This window comes from Sminthopsis crassicaudata, chromosome 1 (assembly GCF_048593235.1).
Source record: "Sminthopsis crassicaudata isolate SCR6 chromosome 1, ASM4859323v1, whole genome shotgun sequence".
Taxonomy (NCBI): domain Eukaryota; kingdom Metazoa; phylum Chordata; class Mammalia; order Dasyuromorphia; family Dasyuridae; genus Sminthopsis; species Sminthopsis crassicaudata.
In genome coordinates this window covers 740,622,965-740,649,410 of record NC_133617.1, presented here as the reverse complement: position 1 = coordinate 740,649,410, position 26,446 = coordinate 740,622,965, and the positions used below count along the sequence as shown (strand labels likewise).

Sequence of the window (26,446 nt, the reverse complement as noted above, 5' to 3'; positions counted from 1 at the left end):
TGGCAGAAGCTAGGCAAGAGGATACAATTATCTCCATGCAAAGATACGATGGCTTAGAGAAAAATAAGGCTAAGGGCAGGCACACACACAGCCTGATTGGAAAGAAACGCACAGAGAATTTTCTTAAACTCGGTGTTTTCTAAAAAAATGAAAGGAAATTTTAATCAGAGGTCCTGGGTGCAAATTTTACTCTTAGCATTTGTTACTTTGGTGATTTTGAATTAGTTTCTTCATCTCTTTTGGTCTCAAAGTCCTCAATCAGTAAAATGGGGGATGGGTCTGGGGGTGAATTAGAAGGACCCAGAGGGTCCTTCCAGGTCCTGAAATCTGCCTAAGACTTCCCTGGGCATCTTGTGGTCATATCCTACTAATTTCACTTGTAAACAATCATAGACACATGTTTTAGGGGACATATTTTACATTTCCCACAAACACACACACCCAGGCCAACCAGACTGATTCTCATGTCACAGATGAATATCTTTTCAGTGCTTTATCACCACATGTTTAACTAGATCAACTTTTCAATCCCAGTGCATCAGAAAGAACCTTCACACTGCTGAAAATGGGCTTGTGTTAGCAGGATTCTCTTGAACCTCATCTGATAAGGCTATTTACTTTTCTAGGATTTTCTTCCTGAAAGATGAATTCATCAAAAACTAAACAAAAGCATGATTTAAAATGGTTTTCTTTTTTTCTTGATGTTTATTTTAATGCTAATAATATAACTTTTTACAATAGGGGAAAAAACAACAACAAAAAAGATAAAATATACACATATGTATGTATACACACATATGCACACATATTATCTTCCTTTCTCTATACATTATAACAATCACAGTGTATATGGATATATCTGTATATATGCACATGCACACATATATACATCTATATACACACCTATGTGTGTATATATATACACATCTATGTATGTGTGTGTGTATATATATAAGTATATACACACACACTTACACACACACACACATACAGAGCACTTATCCAGGGTCCAAATATATAACGTATCTGTATGATCTGTTCTCTTGGGACCAAAGGAAATGGCTTGTCTATAAAATTCCCATTACCTGAAAGTAAGCATAATTCCTGCAGAATTCATGGTTGGTACTGTCTAGTTGAGTAATAAAGGCCTGTATTTAATGAACTCCTAAGGACACCATTTAAGCCCCAGGACTGCTAGTCAAGCTTTCTTTTTATTCTTTTGATTGCATTGCCATATGCTTATGTTGGGGGGTGGGGATGGGGAAGGACAGGGAGTAGTTCATTAAAAAAACACACACACACACAATTCTGTTGGACTGGGGTAATTTGTAGCTTATTGACTAAGTTCAGAGACTTGGATTTCCCTTATCAGGTTCCAGGAGGCAATGAATAGTGGCAGAAATGTCTGTTCTGTTTCCCCTGTACTATAGAGCAATGAACCAACTTCAAAGCCTCCTAAATTCAGTTTAATTTGGTTAAGTATTATACAGTTTACATTTTATCTGAAAAATAAAAAAGAATAAAAGTTTGGGAAATGGATTTTGTAAAAAAGCAAGCCACTGAAAATTAACTTTATTTTTCATTAAGAAAATGCTTGCACATCATGGGGAGAAGGGGACTGCAACTAATTCCAAATGAATGTCTCATTTCTACCATGATTTCAGGACCTAGAATATTCCTGAATATTATCTAAATAATTCTTTTCTAGCTCTCAGACCCCATTTGGTGACCCAGAGGAGTTGCTTTTAGCTACTTTTTTGATACTGATATTTCCGATTGTGGTTACCCCAAAACAGTTATGAAATTAGAATTCATTTGTTTTTTTAATAGTTTTTATTTACAAGATATATGCATGGGTAATTTTTCAGCATTGACAGTTGCAAGACCTTTTGTACTAACTTTTCCCCTCCTTCCCCCCACCCCTTCCCCCAGGTGGCAGGTTGACCAATACATGTTAAATATGTTAAAGTATAAGTTAAATACAATATATGTAGACATGTCCATACAGTTATTTTTCTGTACAAAAAGAATCAGACTTTGAAACAGTGTACAATTAGCCTGTGAAGAAGGAAATCTAAAATGCAGATGGACAAAAATAGAGGGATTGGGAATTCCATGTAGTGGTTCATAGTCATCTCCCAGAGTTCTGTCGCTGGGCGTAGCTGGTTCAGTTCATTACTGCTTTATTGGAACTGATTTGGTTCATCTCATTATTGAAGAGGGCCTTGTCCATCAGAATTGATCATTAGAATTCATTTGTACAAGATCAAAAAGGAATCACATAGTGAACTTGGAAAAAAACTTACAGAGAGACATTTTTGTGGCTCAGTCTAAAGGTACAAGGAGCAATGGAAAGAGATGACAGGATGGCAAATGGGGTTGGAATGGCAGAGACAAAATACATTTGTTAGGAAAATATAATTTTTGAAGGATACAAGTATCTTGGTTTCCAATCCAAGAATTTTATTCTTTCATTATAATTTTGACCTTTACCAAAGTCTTAGCCTGATATTTCATCATGAAATGAAGGTTATCCTGAGTTCTTGGAATCTGTGATATCAGTGTGGCATAAATAAGGTCTGAAAGACCTACCAAGTGAGAAAGATTTCAGTAATCTGACATTAATGTTACGGAACCCTATTGTCTACCCAGTGATTCATTTTCTAGGGTGAGACAAGGAACCTCCAAAGATTTGTTAGTGAATGGTTATGTTGGGGTCAAATTGTGTTGTCTAAATGAATTAATGTAGAATTAATTTTTAATTAATGTAGAAAATATTGCTAAGGATTATTGAAGTCCTGATCAAGAAGCAAAAGACCTTAGGGGTAAAATTGGTAATTTGGGTTAAGTGACTTGCCCAGGTATAACAGCTAGGAAGTGTTAAATGTCTGAGACCAGATTTGAACTCAGGCCCCCCTGACTTAAGGACTAGTGTTCTATCTATCCACTGTGCCATCTAGCTGTCCCATAAAGTTGGTATTTTTAGTGAAAATAGAGGTCTTGTCAGGAAAGGTGAGAGGGAAAGTGATCAACTAGTTAAGAAAATGTTCTTTGGGAATGAGATTTGGGTTTCTGTAATGTAATTTAAATTATTGAAAAAATGTGCTCTTTGCCAGAAGTAGAATTTGCTTAGTAATGACTGTTTAAACAAACAGAATCCAACCAGTGCATTTACTTGACATCTTATAAATTTAATTAAAAGGGTTTTAAACTGAAAAGGAAGAGGAGGAAAAATAGTCTATACATACCTACCAATCTACATACCCACATGCACAAATCCACACACAATGTTGCTCTTGCTCCCCTCCCAAAAGAGCTACAGCATAAGAAGAATGGTAGTAGAAAACCTCAATAAATAATCTGCAAATGAAGATATTTTAACCTTTTCTTTAGCAATGCCTTTCCTTTGATTATTGCCATGATTTCTAAGACTATGCTAAGCAACAATGGGCGTCCCACTCTTCGAGTAGACTATCTAAGAGAGGAAGCACCTCCTGTGGGCAGGACAGCACCTTTAATCCCTAACGCAAAACGCCCCCTCCCACCACTGACCCTCATCCTCATTGGCTGAGAGTCTTACATTCTAAACTCGAGATCTACCCATGAAATTGAACTTGACCAATAAGTACATAGTTACCCATATTTGACTGAAATAGGGGGAGATGATATCATAGGAGGGGAAGCAATTATGCCCTTTGCTTGAACTTCAGAGTCCTTCAGGCCTACTCGAACTCTGAAGTAGATGAAGCCTTACTCGATTTTCACAACTGTCTTGAAAGATCTCACCTCATCTCATTCAATGTGTAAAGGGGAGTCTCTCTAAGTGCAAGAAGAGAAAAAAACTAAGAAGGGCCAAGTGATGCAAGCCTTGAAATGAAGGAATAAAGAGTTTAGTGAGTGAGTTTGTGTGTGTGTGTGTGTGTGTGTGTGTGTGTGTGTGTTAGGGGAGAGGAGGATATTAAAGGAACTTTAGGAAGACCATATTGGCAGCTAAAGAAGGATATATTGGAATAGAGGGAGAGATTTGAGGCAAGGAGACCAATGAGGAGGCTATTATAGGAATGTAGGTATGAGATGTTGACCTTCTGAACTAATGTGATGGTAATGAGAATGGATAGAGATTGTGGACACAGAAGGACTAGACTTGGCTTGATTTGAATATGAGGGCTAAGGGAGGGTGAGGAGGCAAGGACAGCTTGGAGGTTGTGAGTCTAGGGCTATTGCAAGGATAATGGTTCCCTTTAAGAGTAAAAGGGAAATTTGGAAGAAAGTGGGTTGCAGGGAACAGATCTCAATGTCTTATGTTTTATCCTCTCAGCATAATCTGTATGTTAAATCTCCTTCTCTGGTTGTTCTTTCTCTTTTTTCAATCTCTCACTCTAACCCCTCTCCCTGCTTGGGGGAATTTCACATCATAAACTTGGTAGTATTTTGCTAAACCAGCATAGTATTTACATTGCTTTTCCCTTTAGCAATTCAGACATTTAGAGTTTGCTCTAGCTTTACCTGAAATGCATCTTGGATTTGCACATCAAAGGTCCCTGGTTGGACTGGCCTCTTAAAGCATTACCTGGAATTTTGCTGTGCTGATTTACATATCAAAGCCTTTAGTAGGTTCTTCTCTTCCAGTAGAAAGGCTCAAAAATATCCCAGGAAATCAAAAACATATTTTTTACCTTCTAGTTCCTCATTTATTTGGGTAGAGGATTCTGGGATAAAACCTGATTCTCCTTGCCTTTGGATAAAGCCAAGTTCAAACTTTTTCTGGATTTATTCTAGGATTGGACCTGGTAGTCCTCACTTAGTGATCTTCCTCTTCCTAGCTGTTTATCAAATCCTTTCCTCCATGGAGTCTAAAGATGGAATTTTAGAATATTCAGATAATGTAAATAATAAACTGAAAATGGAATTTTTTTTCTGATGGAGTCCAACACTGTAATCTGTCCTTGAATCTCAGGACAGAGGATATTTCTGTTCTGTGACTTAATTCTTGCTCTGGGTTTTCCAGGCAGTCTGAATATTCTAAATTGCTTCTTTCAGATCTACCTTCCCAGTCCATCTTAGCTTGGAAGCTGTCAATTATTCTTCTAGCTGATTAGTCCTTTGTTTTTTCTCCTGTTTTTTTTTTTTTCTGTAACTTTTCTCCATCTCTTTCTTTTTAGCTGATGATGTATCTTTCCTTAAAAGTGTGAGATCTTACTTGAGCAAAGAAGTTCTTCATTTACTTCCTTGAAAGTGGTTATCATTCCATTTGATGTTGGAAGAGCCTATCTGGAGCTGTGACTGACAGTAGTTCCTTCTTTTTCTCTTCTAATAATGACTACACTAGTATCTTTGATACCCTAATATTTGTCATTAGATTGCATCATTTTTTTTTTTCTTTTTGTTCAATCATTTTCTCATTCTTTCTCTTTTCGGAAGAATTTTTCTCTTTTGAGTTTCTTTATGAGCCCTCTTTTATTTTTCCATTCTTTTTGTTGTTTTTAAATTTAAAGATTTCCATTTCCATTTTTTAAATGATAATGGGAAATTGGGAACTTAGCATAGGATGGGGTGTTTTCTGGGTCACATGGGAATAGGAAGGACTAGGTTCAATCCAGGTTCTGACATTTACCTGTGTGTCTATGCCAAGTTAATAAAACTCCGTGAAATTCTGTTTCCTCCTCTTAAAGTAGACTAGATGGTATCTAAGGCCTCTCCAGACTTATGAGGTTTTAACTTCACACTTTACCAGACCTTTCCTGGATTTAAAAGTATTCAGGTATACTTTGTATTTCTGACATAGGGAAAAGCCATCACCTCTTCTTGTTCAATTTTCAATAGCAGGTCAACTTTTGTACCTTTAATCTTTAATCTACATGATTAAAATATCTTTTAAGGTCCATTGAGTCAGAACAGGTACTATGTCAGAAGATGTCAAGTCCAACGAGAAACCTCAATCAACCCACCGTAAAGCATCAATAAAGTGCTTACCCACTGTGTTAAGCATAGGAAGAGAAGGTTCAAGCTTGCTTTTAATATATTCTATCAGGGAGATCCTGGACAAAAGACTTAACTTTTTAGTGCCTCAAGCAGCACTCTGGGGTTCATATAAGATTCTAATATGTATTGGTAGAGGGAGTTTCCATATTGGGAATTTGCTATGCCAAAGAAATCACAGGCCTACTCCTTACCCTTTATACCATAAAATGTTATATACATTAATTTTATAACAAGCATATAACATACATATAACAATAATATAACATAAAAACATGTATAAAATTTATATCGGTTATATAACAGTATATATATGTATATATATACATAACACATATTAATTATATAGTAGGATATACATGCATAATATAACAACTAAATATTAATATAACATACATATATAATAACATTTGTACTAATGATATAGCATATATTTAGTATAATATTTATAACAATTATATAGCAGTACATATGTATGTGTAATACTTATACTAATTATATAATAGGGTGTACATGTGTAATAAAATAATATAACATATTACATATATTATAATTATATAACATAATAATAATTATATAATAGTAAACATATAACATGTATAACAATGATATAATAACAAAAGATGTTTACCATTTACAATTACATGACAGTATATATTTGCATGCATAACATTTATATTAATTACATAGTAATATGTACACACAAAATAGTGATTAATGTTAATATAATTATATACTTAATATAATACATATACATGTATAACATTTCTAATAATGATATCCATGCATAATAGTTATATAACAATACATATACAAATGTGACATATTAATTATATAATTATAAGACATGAAAATATAATATAGCAATTATATAACATTTATATATTACATTTATAATTGTAATTACATTTATAATATATATATATACATTTATAATAATATATAACACAACATATCTGTTTCACAGTTAATTACAATTACATGATAGCATATATATATATATATATATATACATAACAATGATAAAATAGTATATATATATATATCATCTATAGCAATTATGCAATAACCTCCCATTTATATGTACAGGCTGAACACAAGGTATTTCTTTTATGAAGTCATTGGGGAAGGAGGCCATTATGGCTTTATGAGGGGTGGGATGGATCAGAAAAGAGCTGGTTGAATCTTTTTGCTTGAGCTGTGTCTGGACCTCGGGCTGCCCAGGCCTACCATCTGAGGAGCAGGCCTGGCTTAGCTTGGAGAGGCCTCCCACCAGGCTGACCACAACATTTCCAAATTGTTCTATCCAATCATGGGAGGGCCATGATCTGCTCCAATGTGTGGAGCCCCTACCCAATGAACCAAGGATCCTTGATGCATCCAGGGACACTGAAAACATATGAACCATTTGGAAACATTAGAGGCAGATCTGGCTTTGAAGGCTTTTGCATTTATTTGGCAGGGCTTAAACTGGATTAGCTTCCTTCCCTCGCCTTTCCTGCCTCTTGGAATAAGTTATTTATTAGCTGAGTTAGGAATGGGTCAGCCATGTATTTCTATTGGAAATATATTTATCGGACATAATTTATTTTCATACAAATTGCTCAACGTTGGCTTTTATTGTTGGGAACTGATTACATTTATTCTTGTTCAAGCAGTGGTGTGTTCTGGGGGCTTCTGTGGTTGAAGACTTTATATCTTCTCAATGCTAAATACAAAGGATATTTATATGCACGCACATATATAAAGTAGATGCAGCTTTCCAAATATGTTTTCAATCAACTGCATCCCTGAATCCTTTAGTAATTTGATTTGTAGGAATTGGAGAACAAAGTACCACCGAGTGGTTTTCAATCATTCATAATTCTGTGAGAATTCAGTGTGCCGTTCCAAGTTTGTGAAAGTGTCTGATGTTCTTATCCTATTGAACATTTCCTCGGCCCTGTAGTCAGAGGCAAGGCAAGATAGAGGGGAAAGACAGTGGCTTGCCTTGGCCAAGATCTGTTTCTCCCTTCAGCCCTGCTCTGGGCATGGTACTTCATTTCTTTGGGTTCCAGGGGCCTTCCCTCCCAAATTCAGGCCCTTCAATGATCTTCTAAGTTCCTTCCAAACCTAATCAAATAGGATCCTTTTTTGTGGCTCCCAGACCCTCCCTTTGGTTGTGGCTTTCCAGGATTTTAGAGTAATGAGGATGAAAATTCAATTCTTCTAAGTACTTGACTGAGCCAGAGAGGCTCAAGGATGTGGCTTAGGAGCTGCTGTACATACATGGCTGCTCTCCCACTTCCCTCTGGGATACACGGGTCCTTGTGTACATTAAGCTACACCTTGTTCTTTTTCCACCCCCAGGATGCTTTGCTTTTGCCCAAATAGCGTTTCCCAGACATCAGCCTCAGCATTTGGGTGGTTGTTTACTCTCATTTATAAAAGATTGACATTCAGTAACATAGCCTTGAATGCTGAATTCTGGAGCGAGAGGGATGGCTGGAAGAGAGGGGAGGAAAGAAAAGATGTATGAGTGTGTGTGTATGTGTGTGTGTGTGTGTGTGTGTGTGTGTGTGTGTGTGTGTATGTGTGTATGTGTATGTGTTTTTGGGGATGTTTCTCTATTTTTTGGGTAAGAGACTTTATCACTTCTCCATGACCTGTTTTTCCCTCTCACTCTCTTGTGCTGTTTTGGTCTGATTCTGTATTTCTACAGACTTTTCTTGACTGTCTCAGATTTGTTGTAGTGATGTGACCCTCCTTGCTCTTCTTTCACTAGATATGCTATCTCTGGGTTCTGGGCATTTTCTTTGGCTATTCCCTCATGACTAAAATTCTCTCCCACTCCACCTTCCTTTATGGCTTCCCTGTTTCCTTCTAGTCCCAGGTGAAACTCCACCTCTTTGCCAATCCCTTTCAATGCTGGTGCCTTCCTTCCCTCTACTGATTCTTTCCAAGTCATCCAGGGAACCCATCATCTTTGTACCTAGTTGTATTTTGCCTCTCCTAGGACTGACTCCTTCCTATTTCTGAATCTCCAGTGCCTTGTACATAGTAGCTATTTGTTGATGTGATTTAATTTCAGATCCTCACGTGTCAAGACCAAGGATTAAGGAACCCATTGATCCTCCCTTTTGCCTCATGGCAAATATATACATATATGTGTGTGTGTGTCTATAGGTATACAATGGGATTGGAGGGCATGAGACTTGTGATGTCATTGTTGTAGGGAACTGCCAGAAAGGGAACTCTTTCCACCAAGGCAGATCTGCACCTTTTCCACAATTTCAAATCTTCTATTCTCCTGGGACATGCTCAGAATACTTTCCTAGGGCTACCCAGCTATATATATATATATATAATAAGTGTTACAAGATTTGAACCCCAGCCTTGGGTTCCAAGTAGTCAGTTAGTTTTATTTCTTTTCTCCTGTGCTAATGGCACATAGTAAATACATGCTTGTTGATTGATGCATCCCCTAACTTTTTCCTTGGCATTGATTATTTTTTGGGACATTAGATTTCTGTCCAAACTTGAATGCAGGTCTTCTTGATTAAGACCAGCTGTCTCTCCATTAGAGTCTCATTTGTAATGATAGTCTCCTTATTTTAAAAAAAATCTAGCAAGATTATAGCAAACATTATTGAGAATCCATCTGCTTTATAACCTTATTGTACAGGCCTCTCTCAGTCCTGTTCATGAAAACATTGATTTAGAGCTAGAAGAGTCTTTAGAAGCTATCAGGTCCAATCCTTTCATTTTTCATATGAGGAAACTGAGGCACCAAGAGGTTGGATGATGTTCTTGCCTCTGGTCATTTTAAGTTGTAAGGTCAGAAAGTGGTGGAGATGTGGAATCCAGAAAGTGCAGTGACCATATATAAATGAAGTGACATCAGGCCAGAGTACTTCCTGAAATGGTACTTTTAGAAATGGAGAGAGATTGTCCTGGGTGCTGAGTGCCAGGACTGCTAAGGTTATAAACTTACTCCATAGTCAGCACCTTTCATATCTTGTTACGCTAGTTCAGTTGTCCCTCGATGGTGGTGGCCTTCAGAGTTCATTTTTGGGTGACGGTATCAGGAATAGAAAGGGGAAGAGCTCCGGATGCTAGCAATGGAATCATTGTAGGGATGAATCTTCTGAAAGACTCAATAACTTTGGCCAACCCAGTGAGTGGCCACAAATTCAGAGGCCTTGATTATTTCAGTGATGGAGAAGAGTTTCCACTTCTTGACGGATTATATATGGGCTAAAAGCAGGATGAAAATCCTTTCTTCAACAAGGCCAATGGGGGGATTTGTTTTGCTTGATTATGCTTATTTGCTATAAGGGATTTTTCTTTCTTTTTTTTTCCAATGGTGGGGATAAAAGGGAGGAAAAAATGCTTCTTAAATGAAAAAAAAAGATATGTTAAATTAAAAAAAATAAAAGAACAGGTAGAAAAAGAACTTAAAGATCTCTCTCTTCTCTCTCTCTCTCTCTCTCTCTCTCTCTCTCTCTCTCTCTCACACACACACACACACAGAGAGAGAGAGAGAGAGAGAGAGAGAGAGAGAGAGAGAGACAGAGAGAGAGAGACAGAGAGAGAGAGAGAGAGAGAGAGAGACAGAGACAGAGAGAGAGACAGAGAGAGACAGAGAGAGAGACAGAGAGAGCTCCACAGACAAACAGAAAGAAATTGCTAAGTGCTTCAGGTGTTGAATCAGTCAGAAAGGACTTCGAATCTGTTTCTCTGAAGGAAAGGATTAGATAGGAGAGGAAAGGGCAGGAATCAAGGATAATCCTAAACTTTCAAGCTCAGCAGACTGGGAGCCACCAGCAGAAATGGTGAAGGAAGCCAGAAGGAGCAGCAGATTTCAGGGAAAGATAATCAACTCCAGCAATCCAGAATATAATTGCTAGTGGTCTTTGCCAGCTGTGTTTATAAATGATCACCATCCAGTGGCTGGAGGCGCAAACAAGTGCATCTTTTCAAGAATGTAACCCACGATGGGAAGGCAACATGAGCCCAAATGGTATTGGTGTCTTGGCCAGCTTACCCTTGACTTATTTGTTCCATTTGTGATTTTTATTGCCTTTATTTATTCACCATTTATTTATTTATTTTAGTGGGGAGAGGCAGCAAATTGGAGAGTTCACTGGACTTGGGCTCAGCATGTAATGGGAAAGGGCACTCTACTCCTTACCAGGCCATTCTTGGGCAAGCCTCTCACCTTGTGGGTAGCTTGAGGGCATTGATTAGCCAATCCATAAATGAATTTCTAGCTTAAAATCATGAAGTCTCATCCAAGTTTTGAAATCTATATCTATTTCTTAAACTACTTGGTTAAATTAGTTGGTTTTTTGGTCATTAAGGGTTATGGGAAATAGGAGTGGAAAGAGCCCTAATCAGAGGCCCTACATTCAAATCCCAAATCCTAACATACAACTCTCTCTCTCTCTCTCTCTCTCTCTCTCTCTCTCTCTCTCTCTCTCTCTCTCTCTCTCTCTCTCTCTCTCTCTCGTGTGTGTGTCTGTCTCTCCCCTCTCTCTCTCTCTCTTTCTCTTTATATATATATATATATATATACACACACATATATATACACACACATATATATATGTATATATATATATATATATATATATATATGAATCTTAGATAAATCCTTGAACTACTTTGCATTTCCATTCTTTATTTGTAAAATGAGATTGGTTGGACTTAATGCTTTCTAAGACTCCTTCTAGCTCCAGAAACTTCTGTGACCTTGGGAGATGTCCCTGGGGAAGGCTTTACCTGACAGAAAGTACCAAGGATATTCTAAGATAATTGACTTTTGTATTTAATGGATTAACCCATTTTGCCCTTGAATAAGTTAGGATATTTTTATACTTGTAGTTTTGGGTAAATTTTTTCTCACTGCTTCCAGGCTTGACATTCTGTTATAGAATCATTTCGATATCATCCTCATCTCTACGATGGATTTCTATGAGGATTAGCCTTGGTGAAGAATCTAGATTTTTGCACTCCTTCCCCACTTATTTTATCTTTCTGGCTGATTTCCCCTGGTGACAATTGTACCAAATGACCTTTTAGACTTTTGGGCCTCTGGTCTTTGAGGCCTCTGGTCATCTGAGTCATCTGGTGTTAGATCAGAGAGATGGAAAGAGATTTGATTATGGTGTCCCAGTCTCTGAAGCCAAACCCCCAGCTCTTCTATTTATATCTGTGCAACTAGTGCTTATGCAACTTTAGGTATATTTGCATATTTGACCTTTCTGGGCCTCTGTGTCTATGTCAATAAACAGGGGGGACTGATATGGATGACTTCTGAGATCCCTTGGTAGAAAAATAGATGGATGAATGGATGGATAACTAGATAGAAAGATAGATTGATGGATGGATGGATGGATAGCTAACTAGCTAGACAGACAGAAAGATAGATTGATGGATGGATAGATAGTTTGACAAAAAAGTATATGGATGGATGAATGGATACATATACATATATACACATATGTGTGTGTATAGAAAGAGAGAGAGAAACTTTTTTGCTAACTACTGGGGCTACAATTAAAAGCAAGTAGGACAATTCTGACTTCAAATTTACATTTTAATGAATCAGTCAGTCAGTTAAAACGTTTATTAAAGCCCACTAGATATCAGGAACCCTACTAAGTGCTTGGGGTATGAAGAAAGACAAAAACAATCTACGTTCTTAAAGAACTCATAGTTTAATGGGGCAAACAGTATGTATACAATTACATATACACAGAATAAATTGGGAATAATCAAAATAGGGAAGGGGGAAGGGGGAAAGAACTCCTACAAGGGAACAGAGAGAGGCAGAAGGTTATACCAATTATAGTTTGAGATGTCCTAGAATTTCTGGAGAGGCCCAGAACCGAGCAAAGAGGGCCAAAGAAGGCTAATCCAAGCCAGAGAGGTTCAAGGGCAGAGTTCCATTTTCTGGTGGGAGTGGGATGGAGATAATGCTTTGAATGGTTTGGAGACAGTATGGCTAGAGCGATCTCTTCTACTTTGGGTCCTAGGACTAGGCTTTCCTGGGTTCTATGGGATGTCCATTTAGATGCCTCTTGCTACCCTTTAGGCACTCACAGAGAGACTGAGCATCTTCTGCTAGAGGAATGAAGCCCAGTATTAGTCTAAAAATGATTTCATCCAAATTGGTAATTTAATACAGAGGTGAAATCACTGTTGGTTGTGGAGCTTGGATTTAGTCCAACTCCATTTCACAGATAAGGAAACTGAGGTCCAGAGCCTTCAAGGTAATAAATGACAGAAGGAAAGTGAGAATTCAGGTCCTCTGTCCCAAATTTATCACTCTCTCCACTGTGCCAACTGAAAATCAGCCATGGGAGGTTCCTTAAATTCCATCTCCTGGAATGATTTTTTGGGATCTTTATCAAAAGAAAGAAACTTCACCTATTTCTCTCACTCAGTATCTCCCTCTCTCTCCTTAGGCTGCAATTATGAAGGAAATACCTACAACAGCTCCCTAAAATGGCAGATCCCAGGCAATCCCTGTGTTCTTCACCAGTGCCAGGTAAGAAGATCGGCCAGAATTTTAGTCCCTTCCAAAAAGGTTCTGTTGACCCTTTTCAACCACTCCCTTCATGTAAAAGGAACCTACAGTCTTGCATCTATTTTTTGCAACATTTATCAGGATGTTGAAGGACTCTGGGACAAGTTCGGTCTCAGAAACACACAGCTGAATTGTTCAACTTCGTGGAATGTTGTTGGGGGGAAAGCTCCGTAAGATGCATAAGACCTTGGGGAAAACCCAAGTCTTCCTGTGAAGTCAGTTTTAGGAAAGACATGAAGTCCAATAAGCAGAAAAGAGGTTTTGTTTAAGTGTATATGTTTTCTTTCTTTGATTTAGAGTCATTCTGAAAGGCAGCCAATCTGCAAATTGTATTAAATCTAAGCAATTAGTATTCGGGAACCTCAATGATGTCAACCTGCTAGGCCCAGAAACAATCCGATTTTAGCCCCTAACTGTTCCAGGGAGACCAAGCCTAGCTGAACAGGGAAAACAGAGATTATATCCCAGTTTGGGCGGAGTGTTCCAGGCTCCAGAGCCTTATAGAACTGGGGTGAAGGGGTGAAGGGAAGCTTTTTAAAAAAATCTTCATTGAAAGGGCCTTAAAAAGCCCCCATTTCTTTGGTATATTTATGAAAACTATGTAAGGGAAAACAGGGGGCGTGCTCTCCTTCCTTTTAAGTGATCTTAACGAAGAGATCTCAAGAGGATAGTTAATCCAACCTCTTCATTTGGCAAATAAGGAAACTGAGGGAAAGAGAGAATTACATGAGTTGTCTGTGGTTACCCTCTTAAGTGGGGCAAGGTTTGAAATGAGATCCCCTGATGGCACAGCCAGGGATCTGCCTCTTTTAGGCTGGTATTGGTACATTGTCTGGAGGATAATCCCAGTTCTCATCAAACACAGCAGGACTTGGTGGCAGGAAATTTGGATTTAAAGGAGTTATTCCTGGAAAGAATCACCACATTTGATGATGATGATGATGGTGATGGTGATGATGATGATGATGCTGACAATAAAATAGACATTTCCATAGTGCTTGAAGGTTTGCCAAGAACTTTGCACAGAGCATTTCAAAGACTCTTCTCGGTTCCGACCCTCTCTAGGAAGTGCTATTATTATAGTCCCTATTTTCTCAAAGAGTATTTTATTGCTATGTTTTCTTTTTACGTTATAAATGTGTACAGATGACGCCCATTTCCTGAGAGGTCTCTTGTAACAAAGGAAAACAGTTCAGTAAAACTAATAAGACAGTGACCTCATCTGAAAGTTTGTGGTAACATTTCACCTCTCTAGCACTACGCCCTAGCTCTATTAAATTAAAAACGAATAAAAAAGGATTTGCTTGGTCTTCTGCCTCTCACTCCATTGGAAAAAAAAAAACAAAGAAAAAAAAAAACAAATTTCTTGTAATAAATATGCATGTTAAACAAAACAGATTCCTTCAATATATACATATATACATAATGCATATATGCATACATACATAAATACATACACACATATATATTCATATATATATATATATATATTTGTATATACATGAGTATCAAGAGCCTGGGAAAATGGCAACCTGGTTGAGCTTTGGGGGATGGGGAATAGGGAGGAGAAAAGCTGGGCCCGTTGCAGGATACCCAGTGCCAGCTGGAGGCAATGGCCCTAGAGAGGAAGAGGAGAGAAGAAAGGGAGTTGTGAGGTGCTGAAGACAGATTTTGTTACTTGTATAAGATTTCTTTCATCCAACTCTTTTCAGAATAGCCTTTAAAAACACTTTTGTACAGATTTTAGATTAAAAAAGGAAAAACAAATACTTTCCTTTCTTCAAATCTTTTCTCAGGTTTTCTCCCCTTATCCCAGTTCGCCTCCTTTCCTGTTTCTTCTTCCTGCTCTGCTCTCCCCATTGGCCTCCCTCCCTTCCTCTCTCCCTCCTCTTCTTCTCTTCTCCCCCTTTCCTCAGTCAGCTAGTGTTTATTAAACACTTGCAAGGTTCCAGACATTGTGGCAAACACTAGGGATGCGACGATTCACCCTCTCAAGAGGCCTGGAGTCAAATGAAGGAGCTGATCCTCAAATAATTATACATGAAAATTCTATATGGTATAAATGGGAGATAAACTCCAAGGGAAGGTGTGAGCAGTGTGTTATGTGTATGTGTGGGAGATGGCTCTGGGAGGACACTGGGCAAGGACTCTGGCGGAAGGTGGGCTTTGAGCCAGGAGGCCGAAGTACTGAGGGAGGGTAGCCCGAGATTGGGGGATCATACTGGAGAAGTCCAGGATCAGGGAGATGGAATGTCATTTAAGGACAGCAAAATGATCAGGGTGATCTAATGATCCAAGGAGTGGAAGGAAGGAAAGCATTGGAAGACCAGGGAAACTGGAAGGAATCAAGTCCTCAAAATTCAAATGAAGCTTTTATATTTGTTGTCCTAAGGGACATGGTCAGACGTGTAATTTGGCCACTGACTGGACAATGGACTCAAAATAGGAGAGAGAGTGCAGGAGGTGTGAGGTCACTAGAGCCTCACGGTATAGATTTAGGAGAGAGAAGGGGGATGGACAAGAGACTCGAAGGTAGAAAGAAGACTTGGACACAGCTTGGATGTACAAGCTAGTCTGCTCCTTTGGTTAGTCTAGGTGACCGTCACAATAGGGACATCCTAGGGAGTACTAGTAGGAAGCTTAGAAGAGGAAAGGGTTTCAAGGAAAAGTACTATTTTGGACACATGGATTTTGAGATGTCCCTCTTCTCCTTCCCTCTTGCTTCCCTTCCTGTTCTTCCATCCCGTTGTATTTTATTTCCTCTTCCTTATTCTTCTGGTCTCCTTTCTATTCCCTATCTCTCTTCCCTTTTGCTTCTCCCCTCATCTCATTTCCTCATCCCATTATCTTGTTCCCCTTTGTTCCTCTCCCTTCCAAATGGGAATGGAGACCACAACCCCTCCAAACCTCTAACACGCCCTCTTTAAGGATTATAACTAACAGAAGGAAGCAAAGAAATATTCTGTGGCTTGGCCCCAACTGGGAAATCATTAGATCTGAGACATCAGGCCCTTTCATCTCTCCAACGCTTTTCCTCCCAGGGAAGAGGAGGGCAAGGTAAGCTTCTCTCCCTGGTGTTTTTGTTTCCACTGAAGATGGTTGCCAGATTCTTGCCCATTTTCCTGCCAGCTGAACTAAGAAAGACCTGCTACACCTGGGGGTAAGGAGGGGCCTCCTTTACCTGAAATGTCCACCGGCCTCACTCAGGACTAACTTAGGGATGTTTCTGTGTCCTCCAAAGGGGGGAAATAAATTTACTTATTCCCTACTATAAACACATGTCCCCATGAACCATATTTTCCCACCCTGAAGTTGTTAAAAATAGTCTAACTATATTCCTTTTATACAACCTTACTAAAAGTCAGCCTCCTTCTGGAAATCAAGATTGTCTATTTTCAGGATATAAAATGCAATCATGAGGTCATGTTCTCGAAGTCCTTTACAAAGAGTTCTGTCAATGGGACCTGTTATGATTATCATAATAATCATTGTGGTTAATTCCAGTTCCCTTTGAAAGTTTCCTTCTTCAGTGGTAGAAATTTTAGTATTCTGGGGTTGGGAGAGAATTGAGAACTCAGTGTACAAGTTCATTTCACTGAGCTTCAAAGATCACATATGAGGTTATTCAGAAGGAAACACAGACTAGTAGGACAGTTTTGAAAGGAACATGTTGATATGCTTTCAAAAAGCAATTACCACAACATGGAAATTCAGAAATGTAGATTTTCTTTTGCTTGTGTATATGGAAATTCTCTCTTTAGTATTTAGTTTCAGAATAAATTTTTTTTAAAAAGAGAAAATACTGTGGGTAGAGATAACTGAAGAATTTCTCCCCTTCTCGTCTTCCCACTGAAAACTGGAAGCTCTTGTGGGCAAGAAAATGGAGATTTTGGAAGATAATATTTGCTGCAGGGCTTCATTTCATGTTTGAAAATCTTGTGTGGATGTGGGGAAGACAAATAATGGGTGCATGGGAGGACAGATATAGAAATGATTGGTTCATGTTTGATTCAGGAATACTAAATATCATTGTTTCTTACTTTTCAATAAATTTATAGGTCAGTTGATGGTTCAGTGGAAATATGATCTGGTTTCAAATACTCACTAATCATTTATGTGGTCTTGGACAAATCATTTTATCTCTCTGAGTTTGTTTCCTCATTTCCAAAATGAGGGATTATAATAGACGATCTGAAATAATAATTAGATGTTCAAACATTGTGACCCAGTGGAAAGAGGACCTGGGTTCAAATGCTACCTCTCTTATGGTTTATTGTTCAGCCTTCCTGGACAACAAATTACTTTTGACAAATCAATTTATTTCTTTGGGCCATACTTAGCTGGCTTCTAAAATTCCCTCCAGGGAATCTCTTATGACGTCTGGCATTTAGATGGAAAATGGAAACCTAGAGAGGTTACATAATTTGCCCTTATTCAAAAAGATGATGATTGTATGGCAGGATTCAAACTGGCCTAGTGCTCTATCCATTACACCATCTTGCCTCTGAGGTCCTTTTTGGGCCTAAATCTATGATACCATGAGCCAATAAAACTCCTGATTTAGAGAGATGACTCATTTAAAAAAAAGTGTTACCGATTTTTCTTATGTCAGTCATTTCCAAATATCCTTCCTCCCTCTGTCACATTAGTCTACCCTTTTAAAAATGTATTTCTTAGTTTTTAAGCCTTCCTTCATAACAGTGAAAAACAGTTCGGCAAAAGCTAGTTGATGATTTAACAGCCTTTATTTTTGCAAAAACATGGTGACCAGGTTATTTCAAAACAAATGTACAAGCCCATGCTTGCAACACCCAGCACCCGTCTGTCCCTTTCTCTACCAAAAGTAGGGAGGGATGTTCCATCACTATTCTTGGGGATCATGCTTTGGTTTTGCAATTATTCAGATGTTTTGCTTTCTTTTGGTGTTGTTTATTAGAAAATACTATTATGATGTAATTGTAAGAATGATTCATTTAAAGGGATTTAGCAATATATTGTTCTTCAGCGAGATTTGGAGGAGAAATGAGTTTGGGAAAGAAATTAAACTTACTTAGCAATAGTAATACAATAGTACAAGAAGAGTAGAAATTTGTAGAAATCAGCCTCTGGGATAAATTGCTAGGATTTGTCCTTGGGCTTAGGAAGCAAGGCTACCCCATGGTAAATGTCCTGGGGAAAGGGGACCCATCTCCTCATTTCTGCAATAAAGCCCTTAAATGACTAATGCCTGCACAAGTTGACGTCCTTGTCAGGTAAGAACTTGGCGTGAAGGAGTACTTTGCAGCATTAGTAACTGGTTTTATCGCCCAGTAGCCTGAGAGGGCAAATGCCCTCCTGGGAGAATTCTGATTTGACAGGCTTGTGGTCTTTTGTTTTTCAGGAAGGAGTTGTGACCAAGGCAGAAATGCGCTGCGTGGTTCACTGTAAAAACCCAATCAAGCAGCAGGGGATGTGCTGTCCCACCTGTCCAGGTAATATTCTTGGGAAGGAACAAGGCCAAGCTTGCCCTGAAGCCCTCTGAATTTCTGTTCTCTGTGACCTCCAAGTTACATATTAGTTACATATTAATTAGCTGATTACATATTAGATGAGGACAGGACTTTGTCTCAAATCCCTCATCTTACCTGAATGAAAATCTCTTAGCTCTTCTTCCCTAACATTAGTCCCTGGAGTCTTGCACTGATAGATTTTACATTTAAATATATACGTGTGTGTGTGTATGTGTGTATGTATGTATATATATATATACGTGTGTGTATGTGTGTATGTATGTATATATATATGTATTATGTACCTGTCTATCTATTTATCTATCTATCTATCTATCTATCTATCTATCTATCTATCTGTCTGTCTGTCTTTAACTGTGCTTAATCATTGTTTTTTGGGGAGAAGTGGAGGGGAGGAGAAAAGGGAAAAAAGAATAAAGTAAAAATTGTACAGAACAAAAAAACAAAAAACAAAAAACAAAAAACAAAAAACAAAACAAAAACAACCCTACAAGGAAGCAAAGAAAAGATGGGCAGCTCTGACCACAATGTATAGTATTTATTATATAGGCCTTCTTGAAATGGAAATTTATTGCTTTTATTTTGAATCTTCTCTTATGTCCTCCTGTGTACTTGATAATTTCCCCCCCTTTCTTATTTTCCATTAAGGTTAAAATAAATATCATTGTCATTTATTTATTTTTTTTCTGATTACACATGTATATTAACATTTTAAATACACAATAATGATGTTGGGAAAGAAAAATCCAAACAAAAGGGAAAAATCATGGGAGAGGAAAAACAACAAACAAAAAAACAGAAAAAAGAAGTGAACTTCGCAGCTGTTGATTTACATCCAAACTCCATAGTTCTCTTTCTGGATGCAGATGGTGTTTTCTATTAAATAAATAAACAAATAAATAAAACTCAATAAAAGCTTGAACTCCTATGATGATAATAATAATCATCATCATAATAATTTCTTTTCCTGGGTAATCCTCTATTTTATTTTATGCATAAAAAAAAACCCAACGAAACAAGGCACAGCTTCACTGGATTGCCTCAGGAACCCAGGACAAAATAAGCAAAGATCCCTTGGTCGAGATGGTCTCTGAAGTCTCTTCTAGCTAAGGTGATGATCTTGCGAGATCTTGTGAGATCTTGTGATCTTGTGTCGAAAGAGTGAGTAAGCTTCCTCTTTCCACAAACCTGTCTCTCCATGGTCACTTTCTCAGAGGACCCCTCCTTGGTCTATTCTCCATTTTTCTGCCCCCTTCCAGAAGTAGCCTTTTTTTAGTTTCTCTCTGAGAGTGGGTGGAGGCATGTATCTGGGATCTCACTCACCCTGAGCCCCTTTGTCTCTCCTAGCTTCTCAACTAAGTTTGTCATAAAAAAATTACTCTGACACATATTCTGCTGTCTCTGCCCTGGGAGAGAAATACTTAACTCTGGTTCTGTGAATGCACAACCTGGTGATAAACAAGAGGGTTTATAAGGCCCCCTCTCCCAAATACAACTTCCTTTCCTTCAAGCTCACCAGTCTAAAGCAGAAGTAGCGACCTCCAAAGACTGGGCCGGGAAAACCAGATTAAAATATAGTTGGGAAGGATTTATTTGAATAAATAAAAATAAAATAAAACCTAGCCAACATTAATATGATTTAATCTTTATTTATTTATTTATTTATTCATTTTATTTATTTGCTTGTTTGTTCATTCATTCATTCATTGCCTTCCTTCCTGAGGCAATTGAGGTTAAGTGACTTGCCCAGGGTCACACAGCTAGGAAATGTTAAGTGTCTGAGGCTGGATTTGAACTCAGGCCCTCCACTCTATCCACTGCTCCATCTAATTGCCCCAATGTGAGTTTTTCTAAGTCAATCTGTAGTCTACAGGAATAGTTTATTTGTTTATTTGAGTTTGACATCCAATGCTTAGAAAATCCCTCCATTGCCTTCTAGCTTTGCCCAACACGATCTGGATCCAAGGTCTGCTTTCCACTCTGGGAAGGCATTGGTAAAAATTCGTTCTGAAGGAATGGTTGTGGCTTTCTTGTGTTTCCTTAGACTAGCATGTGCCGCATGCACACCTCCCCCACCCCCACCATGCACACACTCACATACAACTCTTTAATATTGCATTATCTTGGCCACAGCTAAGTCTGATGATGAGAAGCCCAGATGCTTGCTGAAAACAGACCGGGGTCTCTCAGGGGATATAGGGCAGACTTTCTACTCTTCTCCAGCCACTGTCCAAAGTAACAACAGGTTGGACCCAAGATATTTCTTGGTCTGTATTACTTGGGAATCATCTGAAACTCAGAGGTTGTCCCAGCCCTCTCTCTTTGTCCCTAAAAATCTTGTAAGATTTTATCTCATTAATTTTCTAAAGAATAAACCCTCCTGTTTACTACCAGGTCCTGCTTTGGTCCCATACCCTGGGATTTGGAGATGACCATGGCCATTTTCTACCATGGTCTACCTGTACTGATCTTCTGCTGGATGGGGTTCTCTGAATGCTAGGGTGCTTCCTTTTAGTCAGAAGAAAGGTCATCTCTCAGCAGGTTGTGCATTTCCATTTGCACTTCCCCTGCTTCTAAAAGGACTTGTGTGGGTATAACATGACTCACAGGTTTGGAAATGCAACTTCTGGTTCAGTGTGTGTGAGTGTGTGTGAATGAGTGAGTGTGTGAGTGTATGTGTAAGCATGTGTGAGCGAGTGTGTGAGAGTGTGTGTGAGTGTGAGTGTTTGTGAGTGTATAACTGAGTGTGTGTGTGAGCATGTGTGAGTGTGTGAGAGAGTGTGTTTGTGTGTGAATGAGTGAGTGTGAGTGTGTGTGAGCATGTGTGAGTGAGTGAGTGTGAGTGAGTGTATGAGAGTATGTGTGTGAGCATGTGAGAGTGTGTGTGAGTGTGTGTGAGTGTGTGTATGAGTGAGTGTGAGCGTGTGAGTGTGTGTGTGTGTGTATGTGTGTGTGTGTGTAAGTGTGAGAGCCTTCCAGGACTAGCAGTATGTGTGTCTTATATTTAATAAATGTGTCTTATCCTTTATGTATCTAATGCATCTCCCCCAAAGATAAGTTGTCTCCTCCATAAAAGATTAGCTTCTTTTCTTTTTGTCTTTGTATCACTAGCATCCAAGATGATGCTTGGTTCTATAGTAAGTAGGTGCAGAGTAAATGACTGTCAATTTGTTTATTATTTTATCAGTTGATTTATTGTTTGAATTGGGAAGAAGGGCAAAAAACATGGATGGGGGAAAAACGTGTCCTTCAGATCTGCAGGACAGCACGAGTCAGAGCTCGCTTGGACTAAAGTTGTCCTTCCCTTTCAGGATGTGTCTTTGAAGGAGTCCAGTACCGTGAAGGGGAAGAGTTTCGGCCCGAAGGGGACAGATGCACCAAGTGCTTGTGTACCGTAAGTACAATCCTGGATTTTGTAAGGGGTTCTTTCTTAGAGTGCCTGCCTGTGAGTGTCATGCATTGGACTTTTCTGTCTATCGGTAATGTTCTGAGCCTAGTGTCGAACAAATCTAGAATGGCGGAACTAATTCACAGTTTTGTGTCACCAACAGTGGTTGTTCTCTTGCTATCTTTCCACTCCAAACTGGAGCCTCAGAGTTGCTTTATTTAGCATTTTATTTAGCATATTTTATATTAGTATATTTCTATTACTATATTTAGTATTTGTGATCTGGAGCATTTTTATGTAGTTGTTTATATTTTGAATTTCTTCAAACTGCTTATTCATGTCTTTGGCAATTTTCCTATTGGGAAATAGCTCTTATTTTGACACATCACTGGAGAATTTTATGAAGTCTTAACATTAAAAAAAATATGGAAATAAACCCTAGGTTACAGAAGGCGAAATATCAGTTCTTGATGGGCTGTTTAAAATGTCTCTTTAATCCCACTGAGTTACAGTAGTGACTTAGCAAGACCATATTTTTCAAAAGCTTTTAATCCTTTCTAATAAAGAGCAGACTCTCTCAAGATGACTTGTGCCTTAGTAACGCTGCTTCAAATATTAAAGAAAACACATAAGGGTTTTTAGGATCTGAAATTCATCAGCCAGAATCACATGTGGGTCCTCATAAATCACTGGGGTTGTCAGGACTCTGTCTGACTCTTCTCTACCCTCCCCACCCCCATCTAGCAGAAAAAGCCCAGAATAAAACAAACACAGCCGACTGAGGTCAGGTCTCACAAGGAAGGAGGGAGAGGAGAAGGGAAGAGGTAGGAAGTTGGAGAGAAGGTGATAAGGAAGGAAGAAAGGGAAGGAGGAAGAGAGGGAGAAAAGAAGGAAAGAAGAAAGGAATGAGGGAGGGAAGAGTGAGGGAAGGAAGGAAGGAAAGGAGGAAGACAGGAAGAAAGGAAGAAAGGGAGTAAAGAAAGAAGAAGAGAGGAAGGTAGGGAGAAAAGAAGGAAGGAAGAAGGGAAGGAAGGGAGTATGGGAGGAAGGAAAAGAAGGGCAGGAATGAAGAAAGGAAGGAAAAAAGGGAGGGAAGGAAGAAGAGAAAAAAGGAAGGAAATGAGATAAATAAGAAAAGAGCTGCCTGAGACTAAGTGGAGGAAAGACTTTTATTTATTCATCCAATCCAAAAGTATTTCTTAGGTACTTATGATTTGTTAAGTGCCAGTTCAACTCAATTGAACAATATTTACCAGGAGCTTATTATGAACCAGGCTTGTGCAAGACACTTGGAAACATACAGACTAAATTGGAACAGTCTCTGTCTTCAGAGAGTTTACATTCTACCTAGCTATTCTGTTAACAAGCAAAAGTCGTTTAATCCTGAAATAAATGGGAATAAGGCTATTCAGGCTCCGGTGAACTGATTTTTCTCTGCGTTTCTTTTCTTGGGGAATAATGTTAGGTTGATTCTATTTAATCAAGCAGAAGGCATTTTATTTAGGCTACCTCTCTTTGCTGCCTGTTCCAAAGGAAAAGCAGCCATCTGTGCTGTATCAACATTTGACTTTTCAAATACAGATCATTTGTCAATATGATTTGCCTGAGGGTGACAGTCCTTTCTCCCCCCTCCCTTCTTCCACTGTTAATATTTGGGTTATGTGTCAGTAGCGTGATTTCATGGGCAGGAAAACCTGGATTCAAATCCTGCTTTTCATACTAACTTCCTTTATGACCGTGGGCAAATCAGTAAATTGAAGGATCTGGACAGCTAAGAGAGAAAGATACAGGCTCAAATCCATCCAGAGGGGATGTTTTCCCATTGGGATTTCTCTAGGAAAAAGACCCTAAATTCAGAAGGTGTTGAAGTGAATGAGGAAAGCAGGAGCTAGTTTTCACTATCCATAAGACAGTTCTTAAAAATTATGTAATTTTCCATTTAGAAGGTGATGGAGCTCATTTCCTCACCTCTTGGTTTTAGAGCCGTACAGATGATGGAGCAGATGATGCTCTGTGCAGCTCAGGGACTCACTGAGGATGAAACCAGGACTGGTTTCTGCTGTATTCTGCAGCCTCAGTCTGGGTGTGGGTTTCCATATTGGAGTCAGATCTCTCTTGATTTAAATCTTACCTCAGACACTTAGAAGGAGAGTCCTACCTCAATCTGAGCCTCAGTTTCTTCAATTTTAAAATGAGGAAGTCAGACTAGATTCTTTTCTGTTTCTTTCCAGCTCTCCAGCTATGATCTAAGATTCCTTTGAAAGCGTTAGAGATAACTAGACTATCAACTCCTTCATGACTGTCTCACAGGATGATTGCCCTCACTTAGTATGTTCTTGAACCATTGAAGGGATACTTCTCTTACCTTAGGACCATTGGGACTTTTCAGTTATTGGATCCAAATCCCCCTCTCCTTTATTTGGAAGAACGGGAAACCGAGGCAGACAGAGGCTAAGGGATTTGCTCAGTGTCTGAGGCAGGATGTGAATCCAGGTGCTCTATCCTCCAAGACCGGTGCCATATCCACTAGCCTGTATTGCCCATGAAGTTAATCCTGTTGACTTTAATTGGGTGATTTCTTAGCTTTCACATTTATTTCAGGGAAGGGATGAGGAGAAATTGGAGAGTTCTTGGGAAGAGGGGGAATGAGGTCAGGAGTACAGTCATTCATTCACCTTCCAAGTTTCTTTTCTCATGCCCTCATATGAATACAAGCAGGTTCTTAATTTTCATAAGCGCTTTTTTCTTTTGATGTAGCACATTTGAAAGGGAGGTCTTGGCAAGCCAGGGCCCTGATGGGAGAAGGGTAACCATGGAGACCTTGGAATGCAGTGCTCCCAACTCCCAACCGGGGCTCCTCCTTGCTCGTGTAATTACAAAATCTCTGTTTCGTTCGCCAGGGTTGCCCTGACCGTAGGCTGGAGGGGCTCTGGCATGTGAGCTATGTGGGAGCAGAGGGTACCCTCATGCTGAGGAATCCAGGTTTCCCCCAGGCCTGATGGGACTCCGAAGCTCCGGCTGAGAAGGGCAGGAGGAGGGGCCTGAGGCATCCAGGGTTGCTGGGCTTTTCTATGAAAAGGAAGGCTGGGTGTCATAAAACCTGCCCATAATCTGGGCAAGGAGAAAAATAAATTAATTTTGCTAACTCTTCTCTGGCGTTGCCACGGTGGGATTCACTGAAAAGAAAATACCTGGCTTTGAATTTATTCATGTCTCAGATGTGTTTAGTATCTGTGGATTCTACATAGGATAAGTTGGATGGAGAGCCAGCTTCAGCCACTCAAAAGAGCTGGATTCAAGCCTCTGATTGGCTATGTGATCTTGGGCAAGTGCCTTAACCTCCAGGTCCTCCTGGTGATTGCCTAAGATTAAAAAGTGCAGAATGGGTACCTCAATAGAGAGAATGTCCTTGCCAAGAATCTCCTACCAATAAAATCCTAGGCCAGTCTCTCAAAACACAAGTCATGTACCAGAGACGTCAGATTTGATAGCACAATACCGAATGGAATCAGGAAGACCTGATCAAATCTTGCCATGGACAAGAGTCCTAAGCTACCAACCTGAGCCTTTGGAGCCTCATTTTCCTCATTTGTAAACTGAGGAAGTGATAAGTGCATTCAGCTCCCTGTAGTGTTAGAGATTTAGACTGGACCTGTGATTGTGTCAGTGTAGACAGAGCTTCTTTGACTGATGCCAGCCATACCTTACAGCCTTATTAGAATGCTGAAAGGCTACTGAAGTGACTTGCTCCCGGTCACCGGCCCCAGCATGTATTAAAGATAAGTCTTGAACCCAGGTCTCCCCAGCTGCCAGATCTCAGCTTCTAACCACCATACCACACTCCCCTCCTTGCATGGTGACAATCAAGCGGGAAATGCACAAATTGTACAAAAGCATCATGAATGAATGAATAAAGCATTCGTTAGCTACTTCTTTTGTGCAAAAACTGGGCAAGTGGGGGCAACAATAAACAGAAAAATTAGGCAGCCCCTGCCC

General features: G+C 39.1%; 1 protein-coding gene across 1 annotated transcript in view; it reads left to right on the top strand.

Annotated features, from left to right (window-relative positions):
• The window catches only part of BMPER (BMP binding endothelial regulator), a 270,307-nt gene that overhangs the window by 68,475 nt on the left and 175,386 nt on the right, over positions 1 to 26,446 (top strand). Inside the window, exons 4-6 of the mRNA XM_074284311.1 lie at positions 13,431 to 13,513; positions 18,933 to 19,023; positions 22,374 to 22,456. Coding sequence (XP_074140412.1) covers positions 13,431 to 13,513; positions 18,933 to 19,023; positions 22,374 to 22,456 — 257 coding nt within the window. The remainder of the gene's footprint in view (positions 1 to 13,430; positions 13,514 to 18,932; positions 19,024 to 22,373; positions 22,457 to 26,446) is intronic.